This window comes from Anguilla anguilla, chromosome 5 (genome assembly GCF_013347855.1).
Source record: "Anguilla anguilla isolate fAngAng1 chromosome 5, fAngAng1.pri, whole genome shotgun sequence".
Taxonomy (NCBI): domain Eukaryota; kingdom Metazoa; phylum Chordata; class Actinopteri; order Anguilliformes; family Anguillidae; genus Anguilla; species Anguilla anguilla.
The window spans coordinates 65,898,880-65,918,623 of NC_049205.1; the positions used below are offsets into that span (position 1 = coordinate 65,898,880).

Below are 19,744 nucleotides of genomic sequence, written 5' to 3' on the forward strand. Positions count from 1 at the left end.
TCTGTGGGACGATGCGTGGCAGGCTCATGTGGGGGTGGGTAGGCCCCGCCCTGTTTGGGGGAGGGGGCGATTGATTAGTTTCCTGCTGCTCAGCACAGATATGCTTTGGCGGGGGGGCAGACTTTGGAGCAGAACCACAGTCCACCCTGCTGCTATAAAAGCCCAGGATGGGAGCCTTGTGGGACAGGTAAACACAGAGAACATCTTCAGCCCCGAAACGCACCTGTGACAGGTGAGTGCCTGCACTACAGACAAATTCACTGAACGTTTCCACTTCACATATCATAGCGCACTGAATGCTTATGTATTTGTACAATAAATGACACTGCCTGTATTATAACACACTAAATACTACAGTATTTGTACAAATAAATTTATGATAGAAATACTACATTACCTGTTCTATGATAGATACTACATTACCTGTTCTGTGATAGACTTACTACATTACCTGTTCTTTGATAGACTTACTACATTGCCTGTTCTGTGATAGACACTACATTACCTGTTCTGTGATAGACATACTACATTACCTGTTCTGTGATAAACACTACATTGCCTGTTCTGTGATAGACATACTACATTACCTGTTCTCTGATAGACACTACATTACCTGTTCTGTGATAGACACTAGATTACTTGTTCTGTTATAGACAATACTTTACCTTTTTTGTACATGCTGTACACTACCTGTTCTGTGATACAAGTCGTACAATCCCTGTTCTGTTGTAGATTACCTACTCTGTGAGACATTACCAGCTCTACATACGCACTAGTGTAAAATAGGGTTACATGCAGACTCACACATTTCAGGTCCCAAAGCTCAGATACTGGTGCATACTGAGGCACGGGACCGATACTGTCCCTCTGGCACACCCACGTGTGCGTCACTACAAATCAATAGTGTTCCCTTCAGCTGCCCTCCTTTTGTGCTGGTCCCCCCCACCCCCTCTGTCTCTCATCCGCCTCTCTCTCTGCATCTCTCTGTATCTCTCTGAGGTTTGTTCTGAATGATGTGATTGGTTCTGGGGTTTTTTCTGAATGATGAGATTGGTTCTGAGGTTTGTTCTGAATGATGTTATTGGTTCTGAGGTTTGTTCTGAAGGATGTGATTGGTTCTGAGGTTTGTTCTGAATGATGTGATTGGTTATGTGTTTCATACAGATGGCCCCTCGCCCGGAAATGAAGGACCAATTGACAGAGCCCAGAGAGACAGACAGTCCCAACTCTTATTCTCCCACTGGTGTGTGTGTGTGTGTGCGTGTGCATGAGGGCTGAATGTGTGTGTGTGTATATTGTGTATTGTGTGTGAGTATGAGTAGTGTAGGTACAGTGTATGTGAGTGAGCATGTGTACAGTGTATAGTGTCTGTGTAGTTTGTCTAATGTATTTGTGTAGTGTTTCTTATAGTGTGTGAGTGTATATAATATAAGCACATTGTGTGTATTGTTTATAGTGTGTCTAAGTAATGTATGTTTTGCAGGTGTATAATGTGTATTGTGTGTGAATGAGTGTGTGTAATTTGTAGAGTGTGTGGGTGAATGTGTGTATAGTGTTTGTCTAGAGTGTAAATAGTGTGTGAATGTGTTTAATGTAAGTCTTGCATGTTTTTGTGTGTATAGTGTGTGTAATGTGTGTAAGCATGTATAATTTATTGTGTGTAGTGTGTGTTTGTGAATAAATATGTATAATGTATAGTGTGTATAAAGTGTTTGTGATTATGTATATACAATGTATTGTGTGCATAGTGTGTATAAAGTGTTTGTGATTAAGTATGTATAATGTATTGTGTGCATAGTGACTATATAGTGCATCTCAACTGAAGCTCAGGTGTAGTTCTCTTCCCCCCCAGTAGATGGCACTGCAGTAGTAAAGGACCCCCCAATCCTCCCAGCTCTGTCCACTGTGACTCTGATCCAGTCAGACCCTTCCCTCCAACTACAGCCAGAGGACCCCTGGGACATACCTGAGCTGCAGGACACTGGGGTCCCCTGGTCAGGTGGGAGAAACCTCCTCAGTCAAAACATGTGTGTATAGCAGCAGCATGGAGCTGAGCTAATGGTCTGTGTGTGTTTGTGTGTGTGTGTACAGTGTGTGTGTGTATTTGTGTGTGTGTACAGTGTGTGTGTGGATTTGTGTGTGTGTGTGTGTGTAATGCTCTCTATATGCTGCAGAGCTAGACTGCAGTGGTAGGGCCCTGAGGCTGTGTATAGTGTGTGTGTACAGTGTGTGTATGGGGTGTGTGTGTGTACAGTGTGTGTGTATGTATGGTGTGTGTATGGTGCGTGTACAGTGTGCGTGTATGTGTGCGTGTAGGGTGTGTATGTGTGTATGGGGTGTGTGTGTGTGTGTACAGTGTGTGTAATGCTCTCTGTACGCTGCAGAGCTAGACTGCAGTGGTAGGGCCCTGATGCTGTGTATAGTGTGTGTGTACAGTGTGTGTATGGGGTGTGTGTGTGTGTGTACAGTGTGTGTGAGTGTGTGTGTGTATGTATGGTGTGTGTATGATGCGTGTATAGTGTGTATGCACAGTGTATGTGCAGTGTGTGTGTGGGGTGTGTGTGAGTGAGTGTGTGTATGTGCAGTGTGTGTGTGTGTGTGTGTGTGTAATGCTCTCTGTATGTTGCAGAGCTGGACTGCAGTGATAGGGCCTTGAGGCTGCTGATCTCTGGGGGAAAGCTGCTCCTGCTCGTTGGGCTCCTCTATCTCTTCGTCTGCTCTCTGGACATCCTGAGCTCAGCTTTCCAGCTGGTGGGAGGTAACACCATCTCTTATCCATGCATGTACATGTCAGCAAGTGTGTGCGTGTGTATAGTGTGTGTGTGTGTCTATATGTGTGTGTGTGTGTGTGTGTGCGTGCGTGTGTGTGAGTGTGCATGCATGTGTGTGTGTGTGTGTGTGTGTGTGTGTGTGTATGTGTGTATGTGAGTGTGTGTGTGTGTGTATGCATGCGTACGTGTGCATAGTGTGTGTGTGTGTGTGTGTGTATAGTGTGTGTGTGTGTGCGTGCATGTGTATAGTGTGTGTGTGTGTGCGTGCGTGTGTGTAATAACAGGTAAAATGCTGGCTGCGTGTGCCTCAGGGAAGGCAGCAGGAGATATCTTCCAGGAGAACGCGGTGCTGTCCAACCCGCTGGCAGGCCTGGTGATCGGGGTTCTGGTCACACTGCTGGTGCAGAGCTCCAGCACCTCCAGCTCCATCGTCGTCAGCATGGTGTCCTCTGGATGTGAGTTACACACACACACACACACACACACACAAAAGTGCACCTCTCAGGAATATGGATGTGATGATACGGATCTGGTAAGCAGTATGGCGGTGATGGCGATGGTGACGGCTCTTTTTTGTGGCAGTGCTGCAGGTCCAGTCTGCGGTTCCTGTCATCATGGGGACCAACATTGGCACGTCAGTCACAAACACCATTGTGGCCATGACTCAGGCAGGGGACCGCAGCCAGTTCCGCAGGTGAGTCCCACGCCCCTGAGCTGACCCAGCGCTGACCCCGGACTAACCCCGGACTAATCCTGTCTGACCCTGGGCTGACCCTGAGTTACCCTAGACTAACCCTGGGCTCACCCCAGACTAACCCCATACTAACCCTGGGCTGACCCTGAACTAACCCTGGGCTGACCCAGGACTGACCCCAGACTAACCTAGGACTAACCCTGAACTAACCCCAGGCTGACCCAGGGCTGATCCCAGACTAACCTAGGACTAACCCTGAACTAACCCTGGGCTGACCCAGGACTGACCCCAGACTAACCTAGGACTAACCCTGAACTAACCCCAGGCTGACCCAGGGCTTCATGAATACCTTGGTATTTTTGCATTTGGTATTTCAGTGATTTTAAGCATGTGGCTGTTTTGACTGTGGGTGGCCTGAGCATATTTTGATTGTGTGCTGGTTTACCGTAGTTTGGCTGTGTGTGATTTTACCATATATTGACTGTGTGCGGTTTTAACATAGTTTAAGTGGTTGTAGATTTACTATAGTTTGACTGGCTGTAGATTTACTATAGTTTGATTGGTTGTAGATTTACTATAGTTTTATTGGTTGTAGATTTACTATAGTTTTATTGGTTGTAGATTTACTATAGTTTGACTGGCTGTAGATTTACTATAGTTTGACTGGCTGTAGATTTACTACAGTTTGATTGGTGGTAGATTTACTATAGTTTGATTGGTTGTGCCATGCTCATGAACACTGAGAGAGTTTTCTGTGTGCAGGGCGTTTGCTGGGGCCACAGTTCATGACTTCTTTAACTGGCTCTCAGTGCTGGTGCTGCTGCCCATAGAGGTGGCCTCAGGGTTCCTGTACCGGCTGTCCAAGCTCATGGTGGACTCCCTCCACATCGAGAGCGGCGAGGATGCTCCCGAGCTCCTCAACGTCATCACTGACCCCCTTACCGAATCCATCATCCAGGTACCATACTGCACCATGACTAATTTCTGTAGGAAATTCTGAAAAATTCCGAACTCTCGGTGCTGTATAGGTATGGGGCATGCCGCCCCACCAAGCTGTAGTAACTTAGCATACCTGCCATCCCAATTCCCATTCCCAATACCTTAATGATCACATTATACTACCATTTCCATAGCAATCATACAATGCCATCATTACCATTAACACCATCATTACCATACTGTACACATATTGTCATACCTACAATTACTGCCATAACCACCATACTGTACCATTGTTTCCAGCAATCATCATTACTGTATGTGATATACTGCACCATAACTTCCATAACTACCATACTGTAGTTGTTACATTACTGCCACAGTGTGTATTACTGTGAAAATTATAATACATGGTAATTGCATTGTGTAATATATTCTGTGTAAATGATCATGTCTTTCTTCAGCTGGATGAATCTGTCATCAGTGGAATCGCCACAGGAGACCCAACCGCTCGAAATAAGAGCCTCATTAAGATCTGGTGCAAAACACAGACCAACACAGTATGTAATCCCGCTAAAACACAGACTAACACAGTACTTAATCCCACTAAAACACAGACTAACACAGTACGTAATCCCACTAAAACACAGACCAACACAGTACTTAATCCCACTAAAACACAGACTAACACAATACTTAATCCCGCTAAAACACAGACTAACACAGTACTTAATCCCACTAAAACACAGACTAACACAGTACGTAATCCCACTAAAACACAGACCAACACAGTACTTAATCCCACTAAAACACAGACTAACACAATACTTAATCCTGCTAAAACACAGACTAACACAGTACTTAATCCCACTAAAACACAGACTAACACAATACTTAATCCCACTAAAACACAGACCAACACAGTACGTAATCCCGCTAAAACACAGACCAACACAGTACTTAATCCCACTAAAACACAGACTAACACAGTACGTAATTCCGCTAAAACACAGACCAACACAGTGCGTAATCCAGGTAAAATACATAAAATCCTACAATGCTGCCTAAGACATGCAGTTGTAAAGAGTGTCTGCTAAATGCCTGTAATGTAATGGGACAGGCATATGGCCCAATGAGGGTGCTGTATTATGTCTTTGAAGGTTTGCTGTTAATATTGTACTATTTTTATGGAGTTATTCTTTCATTGCTGAGTTTCAGTGTTTTTATGGCCATTGTAAATGATGTGTATCTGTGAGGCTTATTGCCTGTATGGCAAAGACCAATTTACCAAGACTGGTTTTATTTACGCAATCAAATAAATTCAATGCCCTCATTCACAAATTCGCAGTAGGAGACACTCATAAAAAGGGCCATAAATAATATGGGAGGCTTTCACATCCAGATTACCAGGTGCTCAGAAATGTGTAGGAGCAACCAGGCACAACTAGCGAGGGAACCACAAGAAAAAGAAAACAGGAAATACAGGTTGAGCTAATGGTACAGTTATAGCACATGCATACAACACCGACAGAGAAGATAAAAATTTGGAGTGATGTCACATACAAAATACATGTTTGTATGCGTTAGGTATAATAAAACGTACACAGTAGAGGAGGTAAGGAAAAGATGACATGATCTTGGGTGGCATACGTAAAGAAACTTTACGAGGGCAAAAGACACAGGTGGTGGTCCAGCTAAAGAAAAAATATTAGCACTGATAGAACAACAGGTGGAAATTTCCTGCAAAACAAGCAAGTTGTGGGAGTGGAAGGAAAGGACACGGATGAACTTGAGATGGAAAAAGGCCACAGAGTAGCAAAACTATTCACAATTCAGTATATATGCTCCTGAACAATTATTTAAATAGTTTACATTCAGAACTGAGTTTTTATGCCTACTGCTAGCAGATGACTTCAACAGAGGTCTTGCATCCTTTCAACAGAACAAATGTAATTTTATATTTTATCTGAACATAAACGAGAAGTCTCCAGCAAGTTATATGTTATCCAGAGTGCATCTCCACCCCTTCAGCACAGGAGGAAAGAGGGTGTGTATACGACACCGTTCTCTGGCATCCTGTGTATGAGCGGTAGGCCATATCTGTGCAAATTACCGCCTGATTTAGGAGTTCTAAAAATCCTCAAGCAAAGAGGGGAGTCTAATGTATGCTTTCATAAATTAGACAGAATACTGAATTGGCCCAATTTCCATAATCTCCACCCTGCTGTAGCGCACTTACTCCAGGAATACATATGCATGAACACATTTAACTATGCATCAAGAGGAAAGTCGCAGAGTGAAGTTATCCCTGCAGATTACGTCCCAATAGCGATTCTGACCCATTGGGACCGTTGATTTCATGGCCTTGTCCCAACTGCTTTAGTGTCTGAAACGCAGTCGCAATCTTTTCAGAAATCTGGCCCATTATCTTTGGCGGTTTACCTTTTAATCATGTAGGTTTTAGTCATGTACCACGGTTATGGTCAGAGGAGGCTGTGTTTGCACAATGTGGTGGTGTGTGATTGGCCATTGCAGTTACTCTGTTTTTGGGTGTGGCGTTGCAGACATTGATGAACGTGACTGTCCCTGGGATAGAAAACTGTACCTCTAGCGCGCTCTGCTGGGTCAGCGGGAATATAACATGGACCCTGAAGAATGTGTCCTTGACCGTCAACATTGAAAAATGTACGTATGACACCATCTGGGGCCTCCTGTGCCTCACTGCCTTGGACCTCATTTGGGAGGTGTGTGAAGTATTTGCGCTGTGTGTGGGTGCTCATTTGGGAGATGTGAGGTATATGTGCTTTATGTGGGTGCTCATTTGGGAGGTGTGTGAGGTATATGTGCTCTGTGTGGGTGCTCATTTGGGAGGTGTGTGAGGTATAAGCGCTGTGTGTGGGTGATCATTTGGGAGGTGTGTGAGGTATAAGCACTGTGTGGGTGCTCATTTTGGAGGTGTATGAGGTATAAGTGCTGTGTGTGGGTGCTCATTTGGGAGATGTGTGAGGTATAAGCACTGTGTGGGTGCTCATTTGGGAGGTGTGTGAGGTATAAGTGCTGTGTGTGGGTGCTCATTTGGGAGATGTGTGAGGTATAAGTGCTGTGTGTGGGTGCTCATTTGGGAGGTGTGTGAGGTATAAGCGCTGTGTGTGGGTGCTCATTTGGGAGGTGTGTGAGGTATAAGCGCTGTGTGTGGGTGCTCATTTGGGAGATGTGTGAGGTATAAGCGCTGTGTGTGGGTGCTCATTTGGGAGATGTGTGAGGTATAAGCACTGTGTGGGTGCTCATTTGGGAGATGTGTGAGGTATAAGTGCTGTGTGTGGGTGCTCATTTGGGAGGTGTGTGAGGTATAAGCGCTGTGTGTGGGTGCTCATTTGGGAGGTGATGAGGTATAAGCGCTGTGTGTGGGTGCTCATTTGGGAGGTGTGTGAGGTATAAGCGCTGTGTGTGGGTGCTCATTTGGGAGGTGTGTGAGGTATAAGTGCTGTGTGTGGGTGCTCATTTGGGAGGTGTGTGAGGTATAAGCGCTGTGTGTGGGTGATCATTTGGGAGGTGATGAGGTATAAGCGCTGTGTGTGGGTGCTCATTTGGGAGGTGTGTGAGGTATAAGCGCTGTGTGTGGGTGCTCATTTGGGAGATGTGTGAGGTATAAGCACTGTGTGGGTGCTCATTTGGGAGATGTGTGAAGTATAAGCACTGTGTGTGGGTGCTCATTTGGGAGGTGTGTGAGGTATAAGCGCTGTGTGTGGGTGCTCATTTGGGAGGTGTGTGAGGTATAGGCACTGTGTGTGGGTGCTCATTTGGGAGGTGTGTGAGGTATAAGCGCTGTGTGTGGGTGCTCATTTGTGTGGTTTTGCATAGGCCAGCACCTCTTCGTGAACAGCAGCCTATCAGACCTGGCTGTGGGGCTGATCCTGCTCATCCTGTCCCTGCTCACACTCTGCACCTGTCTGATCCTGGTAGTTAAGCTGCTGAACTCCATGCTCCAGGGCCAGGTGGCTGTGGTCATTAAGAAGATAATCAACACAGGTACAGATCTACAGCACTCTCACCAAGGTCCTCTATACTGACATACATCTACAGTACACTCACCAAAATCCTCTATATAGGTATAGATCTACAGCACTTTCACCAAGGTCCTCTATACTGACATACATCTACAGTACACTCACCAAAATCCTCTATATAGGTATAGATCTGCAGCACTCTCACCAAGGTCCTCTATACCGACATATATCTACAGTACACTCACCAAAATCCTCTATATAGGTATAGATCTACAGCACACTCACCAAGGTCCTCTCTACTGGTATAGATCTGCAACATACTCACCAAAATCCTCTATTTGGTACATATCTAAAGAGCACTCACCAAGATCCTCTACACAGGTACGTATGTACAGCAGACTCACCTAGGTCCTCTAGATGGTTACAGATCTACAGCATACTCACCAAAATCCTCCCCATAAGTAAATATCTAGAACACACTCTTCAGTGTATATGGTGTGGGTGAGTATGTATATACAGTGCACATAGTGTTAGTGTGCATGCATATATAGAGTATGTAGTCTGAGTGTGTCTGTATATAGTGTAAAGTATATAAGGTGTGGATGTGTATGTATATACAGTGTATATAGTATATAACATTTGGGTTTGTATGTTTAGTATATATAGTGTGGGTGCTTACAGTATGTATAGTGCATAAAGTGTGGGTTTGTATCTATAGTGTATAAAGTGTGGGTGTGTACGTATAGGGTATAAAGTGTGGGTGTGTATGTATAGGGTATAAAGTGTGGGTTTGTATGTTGAGTGTATATCGTGTGGGTTTTTACAGTATGTATAGTGTTTAAAATGTGGGTTTGTATCTATAGAGTATAAAGTGTGGGTGTGTATGTATGTAATGTGTGTAGTGTGTATAGAGTAGGTGTGTTTCTATAGTGCATGTAGTAAGGGTGTGTATGTGTAGTGTAGAAAGTGTGGGTGTGTGCATAGTGTATAAAGTGTGGGTGTGCATGTATAGTGTATAAAGTGTGGGTGTGTATGTATAGGGTATAAAGTGTGGGTGTATATTTATAGTGTATAAAGTGTGGGTTGTATGTATAGTGTGGGTGTGTATGTATAGTGTATAAAGTGTGGGTTGTATGTATAGTGTGGGTGTGTATCTATAGTGTATAAAGTGTGGGTGTGTATGTATAGTGTATAACGTGTGGGTTGTATGTATAGTGTGGGTGTGTATGTATAGTGTATAAAGTGTGGGTGTGTATTTACAGTGTATAAAGTGTGGGTTGTATGTATAGGGTATAAAGTGTGGGTGTGTATTCACAGTGTATAAAGTGTGGGTTGCATGTATAATGTATAAAGTGTGGGTGTGTATGTATAGGGTATAAAGTGTGGGTTGTATGTATAGTGTATATAGTGTGTGTGTTTATAGTGTATAAAGTGTGGTGTGGGTGTGTTGCAGACTTCCCCTTCCCTCTGGGTTGGCTGACAGGCTACCTGGCCATCCTGGTGGGGGCAGGGATGACTTTTGTGGTGCAGAGCAGCTCTGTCTTCACCTCTGCCATCACTCCCCTTGTCGGTCAGTATTTCATAACTAAGATTTTGCTCCAGTCTGATCAGCTTCTCCTACTTGGAGGACGGAGTGTAGCACAGTGGGTAAGGGACTGGGCTTGTAACCGAAAGGTTGCAGGTTCGATTCCCGGGTAGGACACTGCCGTTGTACCCTTGAGCAAGGTACTTAACCGAAATTGCTTCAGTATATATCCAGCTGTATAAATGGATACAATGTAAATGCTATGTAAAAGTTGTGTAAGTCGCTCTGGATATGAGCGTCTGCTAAATGCCTGTAATGTAATGTAATGTACTGTCTTACACAGATATGCTTCTCTCTGATGTTATTGGTTATGCTTCACTCCACTGTGATTGGTTATGCGTTGCTCCAGTTTGATTAGTTATGCTTATTATAATTATATAAAGCCATTTCTCTAAACCAGCACATTTTCATAAAATATTTGGATTTTGCATCACTCACAGCAGATGTAATAAGTAATTAATTGCTAATCTTTGTCTGTGTTTTAGGCATTGGTGTTATCAGCATTGAGCGAGCCTATCCCCTCTCTTTGGGTTCCAACATTGGCACCACAACCACAGCCGTGCTGGCAGCCATGGCCAGTCCAGGAGACACACTGGCCAACTCATTGCAGGTCAGAAACCATAGCAACCAATACACCACTCACTGCAGGTCAGGAACCATAGCAACCAATACACTACTCACAGCAGGTCAGGAGCCATAGCAACCAATACACCACTCACAGCAGGTCAGGAATCATAGCAACAAATGCACCACTCGCTGCAGGTCAGGAACCATAGAAACCAATACACCACTCACTGCAGGTCAGGAACCATAGCAACAAATGCACCGCTTGCTGCAGGTCAGGAACCATAGCAACCAATACACCACTCACTGTAGGTCAGGAACCATAGCAACCAATACACCGCTCGCTGCAGGTCAGGAACCATAGCAACCAATACACCACTTGCTGCAGGTCAGGAACCATAGCAACCAATATACCACTCACTGCAGGTCAGAAACCATAGCAACCAATACACCACTCGCTGCAGGTCAGGAACCATAGCAACCAATACACCACTCACTGCAGGTCAGGAACCATAGCAACCAATATACCACTCACTGCAGCTCAGGAACCATAGCAACCAATACACCACTCACTGTAGGTCAGGAACCATGGCAACCAATACACCACTCGGTGCAGGTCAGGAACCATAGCAACCAATACACTACTCACTGCAGGTCAGGAACCATAGCAACCAATACACTACTCACTGCAGGTCAGGAACCATAGCAACCAATACACCACTCACTGCAGGTCAGAAACCATAGCATCTAATACACCACTCGGTGCAGGTCAGGCAGGAACCATAGCAACCAATACACCACTCGCTGCAGGTCAGGAAACACAGCAACCAATACACCACTCACTGTAGGGCAGGGCATAGCAACAAAAAAACTCATCACTTCACATACTTAACTCTGTTCTGTTCTACAACTTCTAAAGCTGAAGCACTGGTGCACTTCCTGTATAAAGCATGTTTGGATTTGCTCGCAGATTGCTCTGGTGCACTTCCTGTATAAAGCATGTTTGGGTTTGCTCGCAGATCGCTCTGGTGCACTTCCTGTATAATAGCATGTTTGGGTTTGCTCGCAGATCGCTCTGGTGCACTTCCTGTATAATAGCATGTTTGGGTGTGCCCACAGATCGCTCTGGTGCACTTCCTGTATAATAGCATGTCTGGGTTTGCTCGTGGATCACTCTGGTGCACTTCCTGTATAATAGCATGTTTGGGTTTGCTCGCGGATCGCTCTGGTGCACTTCCTGTATAATAGCATGTTTGGGTTTGCTCGCGGATCGCTCTGGTGCACTTCCTGCATAATAGCATGTTTGGGTTTCCTCGCAGATCGCTCTGGTGCACTTCCTGTATAATAGCATGTTTGGGTTTGCTCGCGGATCGCTCTGGTGCACTTCCTGTATAATAGCATGTTTGGGTTTGCTCGCGGATCGCTCTGGTGCACTTCCTGTATAATAGCATGTTTGGGTTTGCTCGCGAATCGCTCTGGTGCACTTCCTGTATAATAGCATGTTTGGGTTTGCTCGCGGATCGCTCTGGTGCACTTCCTGTATAATAGCATGTCTGGGTTTGCTCGCGGATCGCTCTGGTGCACTTCCTGTATAATAGCAGTTTGGGTTTGCTCACAGATCGCTCTGGTGCACTTGCTGTTTAATGTGATGGGGATCCTGCTGTGGTTCCCCGTACCGCCCATGCGGCTGCCGATCCGGATGGCCAAGGCGCTGGGGGACCGCACGGCGCAGCACCGATGGTTTGCTGCCGTCTACATCCTGCTCTGCTTCTTCCTGCTGCCGCTGCTGGTGTTCGGGCTGTCCCTGGCGGGCTGGCCGGCGCTGGCCGGAGTGGGCGGGCCCATCGTCGCGCTGCTGCTGCTGGTTGTCGTGGTGAACCTGCTGCAGTCACACAGGCCGCAGCTGCTGCCCACCGTTCTGCGCAGCTGGGACTTCCTGCCTGTCTGGCTGCGCTCGCTGGAACCCTGGGACCATGTGGTGAGTGCCTGCTGGTGCTCCTGCTGTCGCCGTGACGATGCCGTGCCCCAGGAGAAGCAGGAGTCACACGTTCTGGAGATATACGACAACCCAGCACTCTCCCCGGAAAGCCAGACCACACCAGACAAGCAGGGCGTTGTCAAAGCAACGTATCTGTAACGTTTTCACAGCATATTCCCCCCATGCCCAAACTGCAGGGCATCAAAGCAAAGTATCCAGACCTGGCCTGTATGAGTTTTTATTGCATATGGACACATTGGACTAAATGGCTTTTTAAAATTCCACTTACTGTAATACAATTTTATAACAAATTTTGTATATATTTTAAATTTACTGTACATGTAAATATTGTGTAATTACTATTATCCACTGGTTAGAGGCTGAGTCTAAAAGAATCTGTGAGAGGGAAGTGATGTCATAGACCTAACAACCAGTCAGCTGCTCCACTTCCACCTTAATTATCCCATTCGATTTAGTGTCTGCTGGGGTCCCCAACCCTGGTCCTGGAGAGCCGTTGGGTCTGCTGGAGTCCCCAACCCTGGCCCTGGAGAGCCACAGGGTCTGCTGGGGTCCCCAACCCTGGCCCTGGAGAGCCACAGGGTCTGCTGGGGTCCCCAACCCTGGGCCTTTTTGTTTAAATCAAATTGCAGTAAATCACATGTAAAATGCAAACAAGTGCTCCTTATTGAGTTTGATCCATCACCACACTCATAAGTGCTGACAGACTGAGCCATACTTATATCACTGTACTGTATCTGAATGCAATCATCAAATCAGCCAGCAGAATGAGACCAACCTGTTCAGCCCCCTCCAGGATAAACAGAATGAGACCAACCTGTTCTCAGGAGCTGCCCTACTGATCTGCACAGAATGTTGGGTTTGTTCATTCAGTTACCTGGGAAAGTTTATACAACAATATGGTCACTACAGCCATGTGTATTGAAGTGGAAGATAAAAGATGACAAATCCTCCGTCTGTATGGATCTGACTGAAGAGCTCTGGCCTCCAGGAATGGGGGGCCTGTGTGCTCAGGACATGTGTCCTCTTGGTGGGGTGCACGAACGAGGACTTCAGTTCCGCCTGAGTGGCCCTTCATGCCACAGAAATACAATTCGGTTTGATTCGGTTTTATTTGTTATTTTAAATTCAACCTTTATTTAATTATTTTTGGATCAAAACTTCTCCAGCAAGAGAGGCCCACAATGGGTTTAATTCAATTCAATGAAATTCAATTAAATTTATTCTGTGTAGCACTTTTTACAGAGAACTGTTACAAAGACGCTTTACAGAGAAACAGAAGGATAATTGAGCAGAAACCAGGGCCTGAACCTCAAAAAGCAAGAATGTGAAAACTCCCCAGTGATGAACACTGAAATGGTGGTGAGAACACCCCCCCGCCCTAGGATGACCCCGGCCACAGAGGGGGGCTCGTCCTGCTGATGCCTTTGGAACACAAGGTCCCTCTGAGGGGCATATATTCAGTATAGAGTAGTTAATATACAGTACATTTCTTCTTTTGGGATGTATTAACTATTAACTATATCTTTGCTTAGAAATGCAGATGTCATGTCAGATGCTCTCACACAGACATTTTGTGCATGGAGGTGCTTTGCTGGACTGTGTGGGGCAGGGTGACAATGACTCTCATTTCTCTGTTCTCAGACAAATCACACTCTGTTTGGAAGATATTTTAGAGATATTTATATCAACTAAAATACGGTTTTACTGATGGATATATGTATAAAAAATAAATTTCCCCCCTTTTATTCATCTTTTGTTATGCCTACTGAATAATTTTTTTTGTTTGCTGTTTTTATACAAAATTGTATTTTTTATTTCACTCTTTTCTGTTTTTTTTTTTAACTTCATCTTCAGTTTGGGAATGTGCGCATCCGCTCTCTCATTCGCTGCACCTCTTAAGCCGCGTTTCCACCAAAAGTACCCAGAACTTTTAGTCCCAGGAACTACTTTTCAAGGAACTAAAAGGTTCCTTCAGCCCGTTGTTGTCTGTGTTTCCACCGCGGTCTAAAGTCCCGCGAAGATTAGGCAAATTAGCCCACTGACGTATGAAAAAGCGACGTTGTCGTCGGTCCATCTGTCCTATGATTTCTTCTGTAACCCCATACTACCACCGAAGTAGCCTACATTATTTTCTAATAACCGGGACAGCCCGGAGGGGTTTATTCCACTTATATACAACGGGTTACCAACAATGACTATATATGGTTACTTTTGTATTTATTGGTTTTTATCGATTTAATCACCTGGAATTGAAATATTCTTCTGCAGCCGTTTGGGCATATTTTGCCGTTGTCAAGCAAAACTGTCATTGTTAGTTGAACTTGGACCGTTGTTATGCAACAAATAGGATATAACTGGCCAATAGTCAGATTGTAACTGTTTTATATATCCTCTCAAACACATTCATTATGTTTTTATGCGAACATTCACTTTCATGTCTTGACAGAATGCATTCACATTTCCAATATAACCGGCAACAACAGCAGAAAACATGCACACGTTGTAAACAATTTGCTGTATGATTACTTTCTCATCATCAATTCCATATAGGCTAATCGCAAAATGACAAGAATAGAACAAAAACTCGGACTTGCGTGAAAATTTAAATTAGCAGTGGTACAGCCACCGTTTGCTTTCCTTTCCTTTCCTTAAGTTACTGCTAGCCGAGCAGCGAAGTGTGCCCTCCAGATGCGAACCATGCACCATAAATTAGTCCATAGTCTTCCTGGTCTTTTTGTGGAATTGAAGAATGGCAGAGTAAAATTACGGCAGTCTGAAAAAGCTAAAGGGACGATTACTAGAATTAACCTGTTATTTTACCCTGACAAAAAGTGCGGAAGGTGATTTCCAGTTTGCTTTTACTGTATCACCAATGTGAATTACGAAGACCTACCGCATACCTCACATAACTGTATCAAATGTTTTGAGTCAATTACAATGGGCTAACAAAGAAAATCCGGAAGAAAACATTCAGCAACCAAATTAATCCGTTTGAATGTTTTGGTACGTAATATGCTGTCCCAGCACAAATGCTTAGCATTTTATAAATACTAAAGCAAGAAAAGAACAGAAGAGCACACGTTATAATTCCAAGACGTTGGCAGGCTATAACCAAAACTAGGCTACTGCGCCGCATAACATACAACTTTGATTTGAAGTTATTATGAAAATTAATTGGTTTGCGGCTGCAGATTTTTAAACATGGCGGTTGAAATAACACTGCAAGTAGTCGACCAATCAGAAATTTTCAGCGCCAGCGCCCCACCCCAAAGGTTCGGGTACTTTTAAAATAAAGCCCCCGGAACTAAATTTAGACCCTAGTTCCTGCGGTGGAAACGCGGCTTTACTGTGCCCAGCAGGGCCCTCAGGGTGCCTGTGGGGCTCTGTGCTGAGGTACACCACCCATCCTCCCTGTTCTCACCCTGTCTCAAATGAATGACACCAATAAATAATGAAAAAGGACGGTGGTTAATTTGTTGACCAAAAATTTAATTTGCTACCAAAATATCACTATACTAAAAAACTACACTATTAATGTATACTAAAAAAGCACACCACACAACTAACATAACAACATTATAGTGACATACTAAGATCACTACAGCACTGCCCAGTTAACAATACAGTACAAAACCACACCATTAACAGTACTCTACACTGTATTACTAACATCACAACATAACATTACTAACCCTACTATAAGGACACTAGTACTACACTATTGTGCTTTGGATGCCTGTATGTGGGTGGCATGGTGGTGCAGTGGGTAGCACTGTTGCCTCACAGAAAGCAGGCCTGGGCCTTTCTGTGTGGAGTTTGAATGTCCTCCCCATTTCCTCTGGGTCCCACAGTCCAAAGACATGCAGGTTAGGCTAGGTATGAGTGTGTGAGTGAATGGTGTGTGTGCCCTGCGATAGACTGGCAACCTGTCCAGGGTGTATCTCTGCCTTTTGCCCAATGCACACTGGGATAGGATCCAGCACTCCCCGGGACCCTGCCCAGGATAAGCAGGTATAAATAATGGATAGATGTCTGTATGTGAAGTGCTGCATAAAAAATAAAATCATAAATATAATCTCACTACCCAATTAAAACTACAGTGTAGTATTGTTATATTACTAACAATACTACACTACAATGCAATACTACATTACAACATTACAGAGATGGTGTTAAATGTTTTCAGTATTTCAGCAACATGCTAGAATCGGGACAGTTTTAGTGGTGTGAGCGTGCTTAATAATGTGAATGCTTAAATAGGACAGTTCCATGAATGAAGAATGTGAACAAGTGACAGCATGCCTCTGATGAGAACATATTGATCAGTGCTGCTGCCTCAAATATGGACGTATTGATCAGTGATGCTGCCTCAAATATGGACGTATTGATCAGTGATGCTGCCTCAAATATGGACGTATTGATCAGTGATGCTGCCTCAAATATGGACGTATTGATCAGTGATGCTGCCTCAAATATGGACGTATTGATCAGTGATACTGCCTCAAATATGGACGTATTGATCAGTGGCTACGTCCCACTGACCCGGCATGACACATGACACACCCCTGCAAGGAAGAGAACAGGTGGACATTTTTTAACCGGTTTAGACTGATATTGAGCATGTGGGAACAGGTTTGAGAAAAAAAAAATTAACTGGTCACAAAATAATCATCTAAAACAGCAAAACTGAAACATAATAAAGTAAAGCAATGCTTTTCAGCAAGATTGCGTGTTTTAGATTATTCCTGCTGACCACGTGCAGTGTTGCTCCACCTGGTTCGCAGAAGAAGATGGGTTATATAAACCGGCAGCTGATTGGAGGATTCAGGCCAGGTGCATGTGTCCCCGTAATGTGGAGGCGTGGCCCCACATCCCTTCTGTCACACTTACATAAATATCATTTATAATTATAATTACACAATACAATATCACCATAACACTAAGCCACACTATAATTAAACCAGTGCAGTACTGTTCACGCCAGTGGTGCCTAATCTGGACTGGATAGTCAGAGTGTGAGAGAGGGATTTATGATCTTCAGATGCTTTATCACTGCAGCTCAGCCACTGTGATCCATAAGCCATTCCGGTTACTCATAATCAGCCTGTAAAGAAGACAGGCATTCTCTCTGAAGAATGCATGAGTCCGATCATTGGATAGGAAGGTTTGTCCTCTACTGTCAGTCTTGTGAGTCTTGTATCCTGCAGTTTTATTGGTTCTCATTATTCTGTATTCATCTACTGGCACCCAAATCTGCAAATCATGTCCCAGAATTGAATGAGCGATCTTGTGTTTCATCTGCATAAATAAGCCACCATTGTTTCAGTAGCAAATCCCTAGAAATTGGGATCTCAAATCAGACCCTCATCAAGCTCACAGTACTATAAGCTCAGGATTGGGGTTTTTACATTTTAAATTAGAATATCACATAAGAATGTTCACATTTTTTAAAAATTATGTATGTCCAAATGCGCACACACGCGCACACACACATGCATACACACACGCACAAGCACGTACACACAAACAAACACACACATACTCACACATACACACACAAATACACGCACACACACACGCATACTCTAAACACACACACCCATGCACGTGTACGCCCACACATGCTCGCACACACATTACACATTCGCACGCACACACACTCTCACACGTTAATAATGATGAGGGGCCACTTATCTCTTCTGTCTCCCACTGCTGATCTAAAGAGCTAAAGGAGCTAAAGGACACTGCGTGCAGATAGTTCAGCTGTTCTAATCTTACTGATAATATTTACCAGTAATTTGATTAATCATCAAGCAGATTGTAAAAAATCAATAGAATGTTATTGCAGGTTATGCGACAGAAGTTTTGCAAAACATGCGCATAGATCTATATGGTTAAAGTGTGGTTAGAGCATGGTTAGTGTACTCAGAGTGTAGTTAGAGCATGGTTAGTGTACTTAGAGTATAGTTAGAGCATGATTAGAGCATGGTTAGTGTACTTGGAGTGTAGTTAGAGTGTAGTTAGAGCATGGTTAGTGTAGTTAGAGTGTAGGTAAAGCATGTTAGAGCATGGTTAGTGTACTTAGAGTGTGGATAGAGCATGGTTAGTGTAGTTATCGCGTGGTTAGTGTGGTTAGAGTGTGGTTAGTGTGGTTACAGCATGGTTAATGCAGTCAGAGTGTGGATAGAGCATGGTTAGTGTACTTAGAGTGTAGTTAGAGCATGGTTAGAGCATGGTTAGTGTACTTGGAGTGTAGTTAGAGTGTAGTTAGAGCATGGTTAGTGTAGTTAGAGTGTAGGTAAAGCATGGTTAGAGCATGGTTAGTGTACTTGGAGTGTAGTTAGAGTGTAGTTAGAGCATGGTTAGTGTAGTTAGAGTGTAGGTAAAGCATGTTAGAGCATGGTTAGTGTACTTAGAGTGTAGTTAGAGCATGGTTAATATAGTTAGAGTGTGGATAGAGCATGGTTAGTGTAGTTATCGCGTGGTTAGTGTGGTTAGAGTGTGGTTAGTGTGGTTACAGCATGGTTAATGCAGTTAGAGTGTGGATAGAGCATGGTTAGTGTACTTAGAGTGTAGTTAGAGCATGGTTAGAGCATGGTTAGTGTACTTGGAGTGTAGTTAGAGTGTAGTTAGAGCATGGTTAGTGTAGTTAGAGTGTAGGTAAAGCATGGTTAGAGCATGATTAGTGTACTTAGAGTGTAGTTAGAGCATGGTTAGAGCATGGTTAATATAGTTAGTGTGTGGATAGAGCATAGCTAGTGTAGTTATCACGTGGTTAGTGTGGTTAGAGTTTGGTTAGTGTGGTTACAGCATGGTTAATGTAGTTAGAGTGTGGATAGAGCATGGTTAGTGTAGTTAGAGCGTGGTTAGTTTTGTTAGAGTGTGGTTAGTGTGGTTACAGTGTGGATAGAGCATGGTTAGTGTAGTTGGAGTGTGGTTAGTGTGGTTAGAGTTTGGTTAGTGTGGTTACAGCATGGTTAATGTAGTTAGAGTGTGGATAGAGCATGGTTAGTATAGTTAGAGCGTGGTTAGTTTTGTTAGAGTGTGGTTAGTGTGGTTACAGTGTGGATAGAGCATGGTTAGTGTAGTTAGAGCGTGATTAGTGTTGTTAGAGTGTGGTTAGTGTGGTTACAGTGTGGATAGAGCATGGTTAGTGTAGTTAGAACTGTGGGAAGAGCATGTGTT

General features: G+C 44.1%; 1 protein-coding gene across 4 annotated transcripts; it reads left to right on the forward strand.

Annotated features, from left to right (window-relative positions):
* The first annotated feature begins 15 nt into the window (after positions 1–15).
* Positions 16–14,308, forward strand: slc34a2a (solute carrier family 34 member 2a). Of its 4 annotated transcripts, none has more exons than XM_035416602.1 (13): positions 16–232; positions 1,165–1,243; positions 1,853–1,999; positions 2,630–2,758; positions 3,083–3,226; positions 3,354–3,465; positions 4,228–4,423; positions 4,869–4,964; positions 6,969–7,089; positions 8,266–8,433; positions 9,865–9,981; positions 10,482–10,606; positions 12,179–14,308. In XM_035416602.1, the coding sequence occupies exons 2-13, from the start codon at positions 1,165–1,167 to the stop codon at positions 12,695–12,697; spliced, it is 1,953 nt and encodes a 650-aa protein (XP_035272493.1). In that variant the 5' UTR covers positions 16–232; the 3' UTR covers positions 12,698–14,308. The 4 variants fall into 4 exon arrangements, with proteins under 4 accessions (XP_035272493.1, XP_035272496.1, XP_035272494.1 ...); XM_035416605.1 differs by having other exon boundaries at positions 8,368–8,433; XM_035416603.1 differs by having other exon boundaries at positions 1,856–1,999.
* Positions 14,309–19,744: the final 5,436 nt, after the last annotated feature.

Bases quoted from the DNA above. Each gene is read 5' to 3' on its own strand.
- slc34a2a (XM_035416602.1), top strand. From the start codon at position 1,165: ATGGCCCCTCGCCCGGAAATGAAGGACCAATTGACAGAGCCCAGAGAG. The intron at 2,000-2,629 runs GTGGGAGAAACC...TGTATGTTGCAG, and splicing joins CACTGGGGTCCCCTGGTCAG to AGCTGGACTGCAGTGATAGG. The intron at 10,607-12,178 runs GTCAGAAACCAT...GTTTGCTCACAG, and splicing joins CACTGGCCAACTCATTGCAG to ATCGCTCTGGTGCACTTGCT.